At 40.2% G+C, this 15,793-nt stretch overlaps 1 protein-coding gene across 1 annotated transcript; it reads right to left on the minus strand.

Annotated features, from left to right (window-relative positions):
- tuft1a (tuftelin 1a) lies at positions 1 to 11,022 on the minus strand. The gene is made up of 12 exons (XM_061716854.1): positions 10,851 to 11,022; positions 4,980 to 5,057; positions 3,839 to 3,940; positions 3,667 to 3,753; positions 3,224 to 3,274; positions 3,007 to 3,093; positions 2,226 to 2,336; positions 1,899 to 2,122; positions 1,712 to 1,817; positions 1,520 to 1,603; positions 1,225 to 1,319; positions 1 to 999 (listed from the first exon to the last, which is right to left on the minus strand). The coding sequence occupies exons 1-12, from the start codon at positions 10,908 to 10,910 to the stop codon at positions 927 to 929; spliced, it is 1,158 nt and encodes a 385-aa protein (XP_061572838.1). The 5' UTR covers positions 10,911 to 11,022; the 3' UTR covers positions 1 to 926.
- Between the last annotated feature and the right edge of the window lie 4,771 nt (positions 11,023 to 15,793).

Here is a 15,793-nt window from a genome sequence, read left to right on the forward strand (position 1 = left end):
TCAAGTTAAAGCATTTATTCTATTAACAACAAACACAAAACGGATTAAGATGCACTTAATAAAAAACCTTTATCAAAGTGTCAAAGGTTATTAATAAATAAATACAATGGAGACAATAGTTAAAAAATAAAAAAAAAATCAAATCCCATTCATTGACAATATATACAAGTAGACTTTTTACACAATGACAGGGAACTGAAATGTAAGATATGCTAACGGTACTAATGAAACAGCAATAATGCTAAAAGTCTTCATTTGTACTTAATTAAGTTTCATAAAGTGCCCTAATTATGGGGGCTTAAAGGCCAGTCAGTTTTTTAAAACTATGTCAGCGAACCCAACAAACATAATGACAAGATAATCTTCAGTTACATATTAGAGTGTTATACCATTCACACACAAGTGAACAGAGTCAGAGATGATTGATGAGTACAAGGACACACTTTAAATCATCTGGTTAAGGTCGTTCACATGATCTGTCAGGAAAGCTTGGTCAGCTGATACTACATTGCCCTACATGAGGTTTATGGGTCATGACACTGGGTCATGAACTTGGAAAAACTATGTCACTCTGCGTTTTGTGCCACAACATCATAAACCCAAAGGTCAAACAGGTGATGAAAACAAGCAGGACAGAGAAAACACTGGTATGCACTTGGCAGCATTGCGAGTAAAACACAAAATGTACATCCGTTTGTCTACTGTAGCTACATCTAAGCTGATATACAATATGTACATTCATTATAGACATGCACAATGTGTGCTGCCAAACTGTCCATTGTTTCCTTCAAAGAGTGCTTGGTCCAAATCTTTTCATTGAATTGTCAGAGTTGACAGTGTAAGAAGGCTCAGCTCTGATCTTTCTATTTAGTAGAGCTGCTGTTTCACTTTGGTCCGGGTGGGTCTGCTTCCTCTGCGCAGGATCTTCATGACTTGATCTCGATGACTTTGATCAAAGGGAGTGGTTTGTTGGAGGACGTGGATGGCTTGAGTGGTTTACTGTTGCAATTAGAGGAGCAGATATTCATTTATTTTATACTGAACACGTGCAATTAGATTATTAGGATAATTGAGTGTGGGTGTTTGCATGTATTTGAAAGTATATTTGCTTTACATTAGTTTTGACCAAGTTCATAGCCAATTGAATTAATGCAGCTTTATTAGTTTTCAAGTCTGCAACGATTGCATGAAGATTATTGAAACAGTACAGCCAGAATAAGTTACCTGTAAACAATCTGGGGGTTCCGCTCGGATGACAGGTATGAAGTTGACCTTTGTCCACCAAGGAAGTAGTCTATCTGGTCATGCATTTCCCGATTCTGCACATGTAGGATGGTTTCATAAGTTATTCAGAATACAACTAATCACAGGAGTAATGCACAAATGAGTGAACGAAAAGCAGATGGGTAAATATGTTCTAGACCTCTTTCCTCCACATCAGTCTTCACTTTGATTGTCTGTATCTCTGCTTTAAATTCCAGAGATATTTTTAAAAGAGAAACCAATGAGCTGTCCTCACCTCAGCCTCCAAAAATGCCACTTTCTCCTCCAGCTCTCTGATCACGCGGTCTCGCTCCTGGATCACCATGCGAGAGTTCTGGAGCTGAAGAGGAGCAAACAAAAACGTCAAACGGTGAATGAGCCCTGCCCAAACATGCACAGAGAGGATGAGTTTGTGAAATGAAGTCTCGCACACACATGTGCTACTCACCTGTTCAATCATGTGCCTGACTTTCCTCTGCTGGCATTTCAGCATATCATCCAGATGGTGGATCTTTTCTTTGAGAACAGCCACCTCCTTCTCCAACTGTTGAGTCCTAAAATTGCACGCTGACAGTTACAGCTACATCTTTAACTCATAAAAAGAGTTATAATGGCTTCTGTGTGTTTTTACTGACCTTTGCTCTCCATTGTGGCCTTCTTCTCTGATCTTTCGCAGCTCGTGCAGTTCATCCTCACGGCCGCGGATTGCCTCCCTCAGCGTGGCGCTCTCCTGCTCCATTCCTCCCAGCAGCCTCTGGAGCTCTTCTATGCGCGTATCTTTCTCTTCACTGTCTTCTTTTGTAACCCGCAACTTCTCCTCCTGGTTGCTCAGATGTTCCCTGAGCCTGCTGCCCTCAGCCTGGAGGAAACATGGAGTTTATTTTGTGGCTTTCATTGAACTAGAATTCCATGTAATGAGGCTAAAGGGATGTAAAAGGAAAGAAAAAAGAGAGACTCCTTACCTGCAGTTTCTCTTTCTCATCCATGTGCTTCTTTTCTGCTTCTTGCAGCTGTGCATATAGACGCTTACTGACTTCTCGCAGTTTATTTCTCTCTTCTTCGTCATCTGCATCCTAAAAGAAAGACAGATGATAAAAAGTTGGATTGGTAATGTCGAAGCAGATGAATTCTTTTTGTATGATGTAATTATAAAAAATGTTTTCATTTCTTCTAAGCTGCGTGGGTTTGGCCGTGATAAAGAAAACAGGCGTGTCAGTTTGCGTCACTGGAAGTTGGATCATAACCAGTTTTTCGCTCTGGTTTCTGCAACACTGGTACGTGAGCGGACCGCAGGCTGACTCACAGATACTGCTATAAGTGGCACACAAACAATTAGACCAAAGCAATGCTGTCAACTTTGTTGTTTCTACGAAACATTGACGACATCAATGCAGTATTTACTATTACATGCTGAATTATTTGTGGAATGAGGGACGCCTGAAAACAATGTGTGCAATCATGGGGAACACAATGTGCTGGAACAGCTCTCTTCCGTGCCTTTAAATACACCCTGGGGGGCCATGAGCGTATTTATTATTTCACCATGTTTGAATCTCCTTGCTTTCCTACATATTACTATTTGACTGTTTAGGTGTACACCTCCCTCTGTCTTCGCTGGAAGATGATCTCTTCACAAGCGTCATTTTAAAAACCCCCTGGGATCCAGAAAAAAAACACAGGCGCAGGAACAATTCTTTTGATGCAAAACCTGAGCAGAGCTTGTTTGTATGAGAGCCCGCTCACCTGCGTGTCAGCTTTGGCTCCTCCTTTGGGGGTGGACGAGCCATTCTTCCTGAAGGGGATTCCAACCTTCCACCCATTTATGTTTGGCTGCGGAGAGAAAAGCAGGAAGTCAGCAAGGAAAAGCGTGAAGGGTGGAGAGGAGAGAGGTGAAGGAAATGCCACCGAGACCACAGGATGTTAGGTTAACAATGATGAGGGCACAACAAAATATGCTCACCTTGTGTTTGATCGCCATCTGCTCCCTCAGACTCTTCAGGCAATACCTCACCTGCACAAAACGCACAAGTATAGTCAGTTAGTGACACTGATGAAACACTTAAGGTATTCACATTTATTAAAAGCAACAATGCCAGCATGTCTACATTCTCAACATACCAAACATTATTTGCGGTGTGTAAAAATATTTCAGGATAGACAGCAGAATAGCTTAAACCCATGAATTAGATAGTATTATACACACTAAATATATTGCTTTTATAATACACTACATTTGACAATGGTAATTAGTAATTGAGTGATTGTCTTGTACTTTCAATTATATGTCTTCTACCAAAGAGAGAGGAGTTTACATGACGTTTTACACATTTTTAAATAATCTGACAAGAATGGGTGACCGTAGTGTTCTTATGAGTGTAACAGAGATACTGTGCAGAAACTGACCTCCTGTATCTGTGATACTTCATCTGACAGCATCTTCAGGCTCTGCTGCTGCTTCTGCTGCTGCTGTCTGTTGGCCTCCAGATAAACCTGGAACGAGGAGGCGAAACAGGGTCACGTGTCCATTTAACAGACGAGGCAAAAGGAAGCCACACACCAATCACGTCACACCCACCTTGATGATCTCCACCTGCTCCTCTGTCGACTTCACCGGTTCGGGGTTCACAGTTGTTCTGTCGCTAGCCGGTTGCACAAGTGCAAAAGCTCGTCCAATTGGCTGGAGAAGAGAGCAGAGAGGTTAACAGCTGGGCCTGTATTGCATCGCCTGGGCTTGAACATCGCCAGATATCTTACGTAAATGTAAAATCCAAGAGGAGTTGCTTGGAAGGGATATTGCAGCACAGCATTTGTGGGGATAGGCAGCAGCCGACTTGATTATTAATCATTATGAAACGCCTGTGCATGTCTCCGTGAATGATGTAATTAAATTATTAAAACTGAAGAATGAAGAACATGCAGTCCCATCATGAGCAAATCATCCCCTGTGTGCATGTAACAGACGGTGAGCCAATTATCAGGAGACATTACTATGGTGACTAACCCATAAACATCTGGGCCTCTCTGCTTGGACAGACTTGGCTGAACCGTAAGCAGAGAGATGCAGGACATGCAGACAAAAGGGCAGAGACATTATGCAACTTCACTGTTCTACTGGTCCTACTGGCCTCACTCCGAAACAACAACAACAACAAAACAAACCATCTAAGGGAGGTTCGTAATTTTATTTGCATAAAACACATAACTGTTGTGTTAAACTATTCTGTTTTGATAGTATTTAAGCAATTAGTTAACATAACCTTTTTGCTTTTAACTAACAAAATAAAACTATTCAGAAGAAAATACCAATTAAAGTCAACGACTCCTTTTCTGAGTGTTTTTGGGAGCAATGTTTGTCAAGAGCGTGGGGACGGTGTTAAAGAGAAGCTGATGGCAACCCATGCCATGACTACCAGTTTTTTTTAAATTATTGTGCAGGAAGTTAATTCAACAGGATCATTGAAATGATTAAATGTCATAGAGTTCAAATTCAACTACAGACCCATATGATTTGGATGATTTTTGTGTAATTTATTACAGCAATTTTTTAACACATCAATTCAAATAGAGGTAATATCAACAAATAAAGTATTCAACTCCAGATTGTGGGGTCAAGTATTCACTACATGAGTATCTCACACTTTTAAAGCTTGGAACTGGGATTTTTGTTTTAATTTTTTTTTTCTCCGGTCATCTAGCCTCAGTCATCATGTTCTTACCTTGTCTCTGTGCTGCTCTGTGCTCCTGACGGCCTCGTTCTGGTCGTGCAGCGTGAGCCGCAGTCCCCTGCACTGCTCCTGAAAGTGAATCAGACTTCAAATGAATCCACAAAGAGACCGTTATGCGATGGAGGGACTGACTAAGGACTATTTTGAGGAGGAGAAAGGAAAAAAAGGAGGAGAGAATGAGTCATACACACTGAACAACACAAACGCAGGGGGAGAACAGGGGGCGTTAACCATAAAGAGAAAGTAGAACGAATGTCATAGAGAAAGCTAAAGTTTTTTGTTTTTTCCCCACTGCAACAGCAACAGATTGTTTGATTTAAATTGTGTGCTATGGACGTCAGAGGGACTTAGGCGGAAACCCTCCAGATGCTCGTAGCCAATTGGGAGCAGAGAGGAGGGGGATTTCTGGGAAAGTAGGCAGAAAATGTTGTGTCAAGTAAGACTAAGATTATTTCCATGGTAACAAACTGTCACTGTGTCCATAAAGTATCTGGCACATTAACCAATATAAGAGGGAGGACTAAGTCAAAGATTGAACAATGCACAAATACTTGAAAATGGGCTCAAACAAACCCCCACAGATCACTCCTGGTCAATGATTTTCAAATATTTTAAGCTTGATATTAGTTTGAAATAATGCAAAGAGAGCAGAGATGCTGCTAGGGAGAATATTTTCATATTCATTTCATGGTTGCAACACAGATGTGTTATTTTGATCGATTTTAAAATAAATTGATGGTTCAAAGAGCTGAAAATTCCCTTTTAACTGACATTTCACTGACATTTTACACAGAATTGCAACTTATTTGGAAACGGGGCTGAAGTTGCATAAGCTTTGTAGCAAAAAAAAATTGGCGCAGGATATCACTTGGTGTGTCCTCCAGTATGTGGAAGTCTCCAGAAAACTCCCTACATGTCAACAAGCATGCGGATGTGAGGGAGGAGGTAGGAGATGTTGCGTAACTCATTCCAGCCAACACAGCGTGTTGTATTTATTTTCTCATGGGTGATGGCCGTGTCCTCCTTGTGTCAGCTCTCAGATGCAGATCAAAGATGAAATGGCATCAAATATGACCAAACTCAAAAGCGATGTGACTGAGCGGGAACATGGTCATGCACACACAATTGCTCGATCACTTTAAGGTCATATTCTTAAGAAAAGTGGCCAATAAAGAAAGAAATGTGTGGAATTTAGCTGCTCAAATCCAGCAGGCAAATAGTTGTGGACGTTCAGTATTTACATATCTTACATGATTATTTATCTGAGGCTAAACAGAGCAGCCTGAGCAGAGGTCTGTGTGTATTATAGAGACACCTTAAATGGCGATGAGTCTGCCAGACACCTGAGGAACAGGAATGTTCCTGATAGCAGAGAAATGGGCCTTCAGGCATCGTGTTGTTTTGTGGTTTGGAACAGTAAGGACAAAGTTTCTCAAATTCAAAAATCCTAATTATTCGGCTTAATTTTGATCTCTAAAAACCCAAAATATATTATTGCTGTTGATATTACGCTGATGAGGCCCTTTCTAAATAACAGCACAACTCTAGGCATTGTCTCACCTTGTCGTCACAGCTGCTGAGTACATTCCTACTGTCTTCCTTCATTCTCCGTCATCAAAAGTGACGTGACTGAGCGGGAACATGGTCATGCACACACAATTTGCTCAATCACTTTAACTGGTCATATTCTTAAGAAAAGTGGCCAATAAAGAAAGAAATGTGTGGAATTTAGCTGCTTAGACATTTGCCACTGAGACTGACACCTGATGTTACGGAAGCTGGATTGTTGAATAACGTGCTTTTTATCTTTTTATCTTTTATCTTTGTGTCTGTGACGTGAAACAGAAATATTGTAGTTTTCAGGTTTGTTCCACACTTTAACTCTGCTTTCTGTATGTTTCTGCCATGATAAGTGCATATGCACTGGTTTGAACCGCTTTAAAAAGCTTGTTGAATTAAACTTTCCATTTGTGCAGCATCAGCCAGGAAATAACGGTTAATAATAATAATGTCCATTCTTGGTGTTTCATTTACAGGTGTAGACTTGTGTGCTTTGTTTCAGTCTTAAGTGATGGTAAAATGTTGGATATTTAGGATTTGTGGAGTTAATTTGACATAAAATAATGAAATGATAAAGGCGATCTATTTTAAAACAGTATGAGCTTGAGACTGCCTCTGTAGGGAAACCCTGTCATCAATCGGAGTGGAAATGAATGACCTCTTGTTGCATAATGTCATGATAAAGAGCAGCCATAAAAGATAAGGCGTGTGTACAAAGCACAGAAGACCATCAGACCGGCGGCTACAGTAATACAGGAAAAGGCAGAGAGAGACAGATAAATCTGAGAAATGGAGGAGAGATCAAAGAGAGGAAATGAACAATAAGAACAAGGGAGAAAACTGAGAAGGAGAAGAGCCTACAACACGAGTCTGGGTCCAAATATAATAAACACAACGTGGGGAAAGGAGAGGGAAAACTTCTCCTCTTGTTTAAAATGCCAGGACACGTGGATGTTCTGGCACCAAGTAGGATGGGAAAGAGAAGCAGGGGGCGAGAACAGGAGAACAGTAGTGAGTATTCACATACAGGCGCAAATGCACGCACACACTCACGCACACACACACACACACACACACAGACTGCCTGTATTTACGTGGTAGCCTCTCTGTCTACTTTTGCTTTTATATCAGCTTGCACACACAAGAATGTGGTTTTTCCCACTTTCAAACGCAGCCTGTAATTCAAGCCTTTCCTGGGAACACGGACAAAAGGCTGGATGTGCTCACGGACGCTGTGCACACATGCACACCAATACAGCCACTCAAGCACCGGAAAATACCCTGATAGAGTCACCGTAGGAGCACGTTACCTTCCACCTGATGGTGGAAACATGAAGCTGAGCTCACATACAGCCGGGTCGCACCACAATGGACACAAAAGATGTCTTTGTACAGGCTGGCGGAAAAGGACACGAAGATGCTTTTGTTCTGGACTTTGGCACCGGGAGGTCTGTAAACCATCTGGGTGAAGTTTACTGAGGGGTTGCAAGCAACTTTGGGAATGTTGCTGGTACACAGGCAGAGATTTAAAGTGTCTCACTTAGATCAGAACATTATATAAAAGTGTTTTATTCTCCTAGTGTAAAAGAATAAAAGGTCCTTTGTATAGCTCCGGGTGCAGCACCTGCATACCACAATAAATTCCACCCAGGTTTGTGTGCACTCACATCATCATTCATTAAATCATGTCGTCTCTCTTGTGAACTGCTTTCATGTTCTCGCTGCACAGATGTCAGTTCTGTCTCTTGTCCAACTGCAGTATAAACCTCTGCCTCTAGACGACAGGTGTCAAACAACTACTAACCTGCTGGCACGTCAGGTGTCGTTTCAGTTACTTTGATTCAGGAAATCCTCCCACAGTCGTCTTTTTGAGCAATACTCAAACAAGGAAAGCATGAATATAAACTCTCCTTTCCTTTTATCCGAATGAGTGAGACCTCCAAACCCACCGTACATCCGTGTCACGTTGACAAAAGAGGCCAAACAAGATATTTGTCCAAATGAGCTTTGAACTCCAAATTATGACTCAGATCAGGGTCTTTCTGATAACAGAAAGCTAAGTCAACAAAGAGGTTTCACTACCAGGTTTTAATAGTTGACAGTGATTGATCTCAAACTCCATTGATCTCAGGCTGCACTTTATCCAACTTTAACAGACACTCTGTGTTTTTACAGCAATGATTAGCAGACTTGTTGATCAAAAGAAAATTAAATAATAACTGATCATTCTAGTCCTTCACCAAACTCAGTCATTAATGGCCCTAAACCCTTTAAATGTGCAGATTTACAGCTTTTCTTTGCCAGATTTGACATTAAAAGAAAAAAAAGAAAAGTAAACACCACTTTCCACTCTCAGAAATTATGATTTTACTTTTTTGATACTACTTTATATGTCTCATAAAGTAAATGTTTAAGATGTTATCGTGAAAATAACTGAATGTCTGACAGCACAATGTTTAAGTTTGAACTTGTAAAGGTCAGATGCCAGTAAAGGGTGAAAGTTACACCCTAAAGGTCAGAATAAATGATGAATTACATTTTCCGAGGAAGAAGTGATGTAGGGTGTGACACGGCCGTTTGGTTGTTTGCTTTTGTGTTATCATCATGTGATAACCTGAATAGGTGACTGGATATAAACTCAGTTCCATGGAGGTGAACTATCAAAGCAGAGAATGTCATCAGGTAAAACTTTACAGAAACAGAGAGCTTTGTAACAAATTATTTTATTTCCTCCTTGCTTGCGTTGTGTGTGAACAAGGCATGCTCTGACCTGCTTTCGCTGATCCCCAGCATAGATGCACCTATATGTCATGTCTGGCCCATTCCCAGCCTGTGATGTCACATTCTCCTGACGGAGAATGAGGGAAGACAGTAGGAATGTACTCAGCTGTGACGACAAGGTGAGATAATGCCTAGACGGAGAGTTGTGCTGGTATCTAGAAAGGGTCTCATCAGCGTAATATCAACAGCAATAATATATTTTGGGTTTTTAGAGATCAAAATTAAGCTGAATAATTAGGATTTTTGAATTTGCTTTGTGGAGAAACTTTGTCCTTACTGTTCCAAACCACAAAACAACACGATGCCTGAAGGCCCATTTCTCTGCTATCAGGAACATTCCTGTTCCTCAGGTGTCTGGCAGACTCATCTCCATTTAAGGTGTCTCTCGCCGCCCTCTTATAATACACACAGACCTCTGCTCAGGCTGCTCTGTTTAGCCTCAGATAAATAATCATGTAAGATATGTAAATACTGAACGTCCGCAACTATTTGCCTGCTGGATTTGACTCTATTCAGTTTTGTTTTCTGTGTGACGTTGATGCAAAATTGCATGTTAAAAAGTAATAGACTAAAGAAAGCCTCAACAGACACGGTTTACTGCGTCAAACTCATGCCTCGGTTTATAGTTTTATTAGTTGCGTGATGTGGGCTGACCTTTGAACGCTGACCTTTTGTTAGATTCACATTTGCACAGCTGAAGGCGGCAATTACATTTATAATGTTGACACAACTGTCCAACTGGTTCTCCAGTTCTGATCTCAAGTTACATTTTATTCAACGCAGCTTTGGTCCACAGTTTTCCCGTAATGTCTGACGGGAGCTCAGTGGACGGCAGGTACGGAGCTCAGGAGGAGGCGCATGGTGAAAGTGTCAGGGTAAACTACAGTGCTGGTTAGAGGTCTGCTCTCTCAGGTGAGATAAAGGATTTTACCGCTGGTGGACAGATACAGTGAAGGCAACATCCAAAATGATGGAAAAGACACATTCTGCTCATTTACAAGTAAAGTAGTAAGTCAGCAAAGCAGGAGCCCTGAATGAACAAATTGTGCTTTTTAATCCTGTTGAACAAAAGCTCACAGGCCAGGTGGTGTTAAAGCAAAGCTTTTCCAGGTCACGCCTGTCACAACTGCAAGTGTAAGCCTTTAAATGATGCGTCCAGAAGGCACCTGTTACAGACACAGATGTTATTTGGACTAATTCTGAGCTTGCCTCGATGCGTGCGTATTTAGGGGTGGAGGGGATAATACTTTAATTACTCCAAAGCCAGAGACTTCAGTAAATACACCACTTAGAGCAGATGAAGCCAGCCTGAAGATCTGAGAGAGAATCACAAAATCACACGGAGGAGCTACAGGAGTCTTGTAAACAATGCAGGGCCACGTAGAGGAAAGAAGGGAGCACAGAAGATACTGGAAGAAGGCCAGGAGTGCCTCATTTTGAAATATTAAGTTACCAAAGAAGATACACATAAATACATTTACAAATATTAACAATAACATATAAAAACATGAGGTAACTTACTGCATATTCTTGATTTCTGATGTCTTCAAATGTGCACAGACTCCTCGTCACCCCGTTCATCTTGGACAGAGACAGAATAAATAGTCCAAAAACAAATAGTGAATAAATAAATAAATGAGGGGGAGGTATGGATGTGTCTCTGTGGAGTAGCTGCTGCTCGGTGTGAGGTGTTTTACTGCCTCCTGATACTCTAATAACTTTTCCTCACCACGTCAGAGTGGGAGTGAGCCACAAACCAAAGCAGCCCGCCCACTAGCCGGCCGAAACAGCCAAATAGGGAACTAGGGAAACAGTCAGGGAATGACTACGAGGGCTGGGTGAGCACATTGTTGTAAAGTAGTTGCTGCCACCGGTACAACGACTTCTGGAACAAAAACCTCCAGAAAGTTCACATCATCACATGATACTGTGGCAGAGGAGCACGTAGATAAGTAAATACCGAGGGCATTTGTGAAATATGTAATTGCTGTCATCCTTTGCTGAGCAGAGCATGGTCAAACTCTTATTATTGCTCGGTAAGCACACAGCTCAATTCACACATGAATAATGTAGTGAGAAAGGTTCAAGCTTGACTACGCTTCTTATAAAAGTTCCTCCTCACTCTACAAAACAGTGGAGGCACAGAGGTGAAACCCAGTGATTAAAAAAGAGACTTGTTATATCTATTTAGATTAGATGACAATAACTAGTTATCTAATCTAAATTTCAAGATGAACCAGAAAAGGAACATTTCATTCACTTTTGGTGCAAATCCTACGTAAAAGCTCACTTCATTTTCTCTTTTTTTTCAATGTCCCACCTCATCATGAATGACTAACTTATCCACTGCAATGAACATTGTGCTGCTTTTGATTTTCTCTGGTAAATAAACAACACATATTTCCCAGTTCAATCTGTACAAACAACTCACATCACATGGGAACAATGCAAACTTACGAAGAATACATACAGACTTGTTCAGACTTGTAGAAGAATTTAAAAGGCTTTTTGTGTATTTATACTTTATAGCGTAATTATCTGTGCACTCAAACAGGCATCTTGAAACATCCCATTTTCCCTCATTTCCACATGTAAGTAGCAGCTACTCTTCTGAGATATAAAGAGGTTCCCCTGAACTGAACCACTGAGAGAAGTTCATCCAAAATCCATTCACAATCCCACCCTGACTCCATGTTTCAGCCCTTTTATATCTCACATGTGCTCAATGTACAAATGGTGAATGGTTACCAGCCAATTTCTTCATTTTTCTGCATTCTTCAGTAAAGTCAATAGATAGATAGATTATCACGGATGTAGCAGAATGGGTTTCAATCAGTTCAAAGCTCGGGAAAATGTCAGCAGTAGCATAAAACACGTACTTGTAACAATGTGGTACAAGTTTATTTCCTCATGTCGAGTGTCTCTGTCGGTGAACAGTCATCAGCATACTTCCAGACATGACTGAGGTCACATTTACAGGAACAAGATGATAGAAGTAACAGAGCGAGCGTTGGAGTGTAGCTGATTCAGGCTGCCCCACAGAGCTTTAATGTCTTTAAAGACTTTAAAGACCTTAATAGCTGCCGAGGAGCAAACAACAGCTCAGAGTTGCACACAAGAGAAGACACTAAGTGAATTTGAAACAGGAGTAGAGATGGGCACAAAATACAAGAACAGGAAGAATAAACTATTCTTCACACATTAATCAAAATCATTAATGTTTCCCAAAGGGAAATCTGGTGTTTAATGAGTAAACTTTTCAACATTAGGTATCACTGAGCAAGAATGTACATGCACACATCTACAAACCATCAACACACCTAAATCTGACCACATTCAGACACACTAATCCACAATTAGAAGGCAGACTGTTGGAAGAATTACATTTATATACATCCTTGTCTTCCACGGAGACTGTAGAGCGCCTAAAAAAAAACGTTTTTTTATGCTCATTCAGTGTTTTCATCCATCCGCAAGATAAAATTTTCGATAATAATATCTAGTCGGGAAAAAAAGTCTTCTTTAATGCTGTGTTTTCATGTTTTAAGATCAGAAGGAGTCCCTGGGTGTGCAAAGTTGGAGACATCTCAATGATCAGACCTCATCTGGATTATTTTTATCAGTTTATCAGTTTATGCCACAACTGATTATAATGCATTTTATTAAATGTTTTAGTATATTGTCTTATTTTTCTGTATATGTCATTTTAAAATGAATGTCATGCTTTTGTTGTCTGTTAAATGTTTTTAAAAGAGAAAAACTGGAGGCCTAAGCTAGATCATGATCAGCAGCACCTATATGTGATCAATGACAAAAACATGCTTATATTTAGCTCAAAGTAACTAATGATTTATAAAAGTGATTAATCTAAATGATTGGTTTTAAAGGCTCACAGGTCTACACAAGAGAATCTCATCGCTACAAAGAAAAGCAGATTGTCTGGGATTAAATGGTCACCGGCTGGAACGTCAGGTGACGGAGTCAAAGAGACTTAATACAATTATGAAACCTGCGGAAACAGCTGTGAATTACTCAGTAACTGATGTAACTATTTTAATTCATGAAAATGAGTCTTACAGTCAAATGTTTTTCTTTGTCCTTTCCACTCCCTCGCCACCATTATCAGGGCTGTGGCTCCCAGCAGGACACTTGGGAGGCGTCATCTGCATTTTTCTGGGAACCTGAAGAAAGTGGAAATGTTCATACTGAATCCAGCGTCTGGAATTTATATACGATCATTTTCAGCACCACAAAAAGTGATACTTGTTAAGGAGAAAAAAATAGCTACAATGTAACTGTGCTTGAGTGATAAATTCTTTGGATGAATTGCAACATTTAAATAAATTGAAGCTTGCACAACACTCTTGATGATGTTATCTAATAATCATTGAATTCCTGAGGACAGCGTACATGTGATGTTGAATACAATAAGAGATATTTATAGCACTGACGTTTTAAAAAATGAGGACAGTTGTGTTCTTCATTACTCATCTTTAAATTGAGAATTACTGACACACATGCAATTAACTTGGTCCAAACCCCAAAGACTTGTATTTCTAAGCATGAAACCCCTGGAGGCCAATGGAAAAATTATGATCGTACGTTACGCTTACACAACAAAAGGCTGACATTTGCAATAGCAAACAGACCATGATTTCAAAACTGAACATACACCCAGATCTTGGCCAATCAGCTGTCAGGCTGAACAGCTGTGTCTGGGAAGACGCTTGACTATGGAAACTGAATCCCACCCATGGAAAGAATGTTCACTGGAGTTTTAAAATCTGACAAAACAGGAACTGTACACAACACGTTGATCCTGTACAGGTTTGGCTGGACCAGAGGCGTAGGATCATGGATACTACTTGTAGTAAAGCAAACAATCAAGGCGTGACTTTGTGCTAAAAGTCACTTAGTGAACAAAAGAGGAAAAGGACTTCTTTTGAAGATCAAGCGCACAATACCACCATGGGAGGTAAATTGGCAGGAGATTTGTACATTTATGAGGCACAGATCCAAAGGTGGAGCCTGCAAAGTATCCAAGAAATACTTTTATGTACAGTATGCCATTGCAGAGTAGCTCTGGGCTGCTGATTAACACGCAACAAAAATAAATGCTTACAGTCATGAAAGTGCATTTTCTCAAGCAGTGAAGGCTGGATTTCCTCATAGACCAAAGGCTCCTTGATAATAAAATATACGCAGGATAGAAAGATAAGAGTTATTCATGGGATTCTTTATCTTTTAAAATCAGGTCTGATAGAGAAACCATTACTGCAGTTCTGAAGAAATTTCTTCAGAAAGCTGACCTGCACATTCCTGACATGCCTCCCACTGTGCTGCTCCAGCAGCAGCGAGCCTTCAAAGCACAACAAAACTGGCCCATTTGCAGTGATCATGATCCCCTTTACACAGTTATAGTTTGTGCAATTTGTTTTCAATATATCAGATGATTTTGTAAATCCCAACTGAGCAGTGCTTCTTGCTCAATAATCCTGACTTTCAGGCACATGCAATGTCAGTTAACTGATAACAAAAAAAAAAAAACAAAGGTTTGACAGATTTGGAAAAGGTCAAATTGTTTAGTAACACAGATGGGTGAATATGTCCATAAACAGGAAGTAATTCCTTCTGTATCAATTCGACAGCCGAGTTGATTCTGTCCTTCGGGATGTTTATCACAACTATGGTGACTCAAAGCAGCTCTGCAATAACAGATAACAGATGACAACACTGGCATGTTTGTGGTTCCCACTTCAAGCAGCTGCTGCTTAAAAAAATGAGCACAACTCTGCACAATACTTGTATGCCAAATGATTCAACATTATATCACCTCTCAATATCTGTACCATTGTTCAACTTTAAAAGTAAGCTGTTTATATTCATTGAAAATTAAAAACATACTGGAATAAACGATGCATTCTCAGTGAATTACAGTGTTGGATACATTTCCCAAACAGTTTTTTTCTCCATCTGCTTTTTGTTGGAGGTTTGGTTTGGCAGTTCGGCTGACAAGTCAGTGCTGCAAAGTGGTCCCATATCATCACATCCTCATGACCGTGCTTCACCTTCAAGACTGTGGAGCCCTGGCTGAGATAATCCTCCACGCTGAGGATCTACTTGCTCTTGCTATATCTACGATATTAAAAGGTCACAGATTTTCCTATACACTTTTCCATCTTTGTCAAGTCAAACAACAGGGTTTTCAGTTCTTCTGGCTAAGTCTCATCTATTTCTCTTTATCTATATTTAAGGATATGTGAAAATACTTTCCTTTAGTACTTTTACAGCAAAAAAGGAAAAAAAAATATTTTAAACTTTGCTATATCCAAAAATGAATAAAGAATAAAAAAAATGTGTCCCTACATGTCACATATGAGACTACATACAGTACATATATGCGCATGTCTTATCTAATAAAAAACAAAAGGATCTGCAGTTGAACACGTGACACTGCTTTACAA

Source organism: Cololabis saira, chromosome 3, assembly GCF_033807715.1.
Source record: "Cololabis saira isolate AMF1-May2022 chromosome 3, fColSai1.1, whole genome shotgun sequence".
Lineage (NCBI taxonomy): Eukaryota > Metazoa > Chordata > Actinopteri > Beloniformes > Belonidae > Cololabis > Cololabis saira.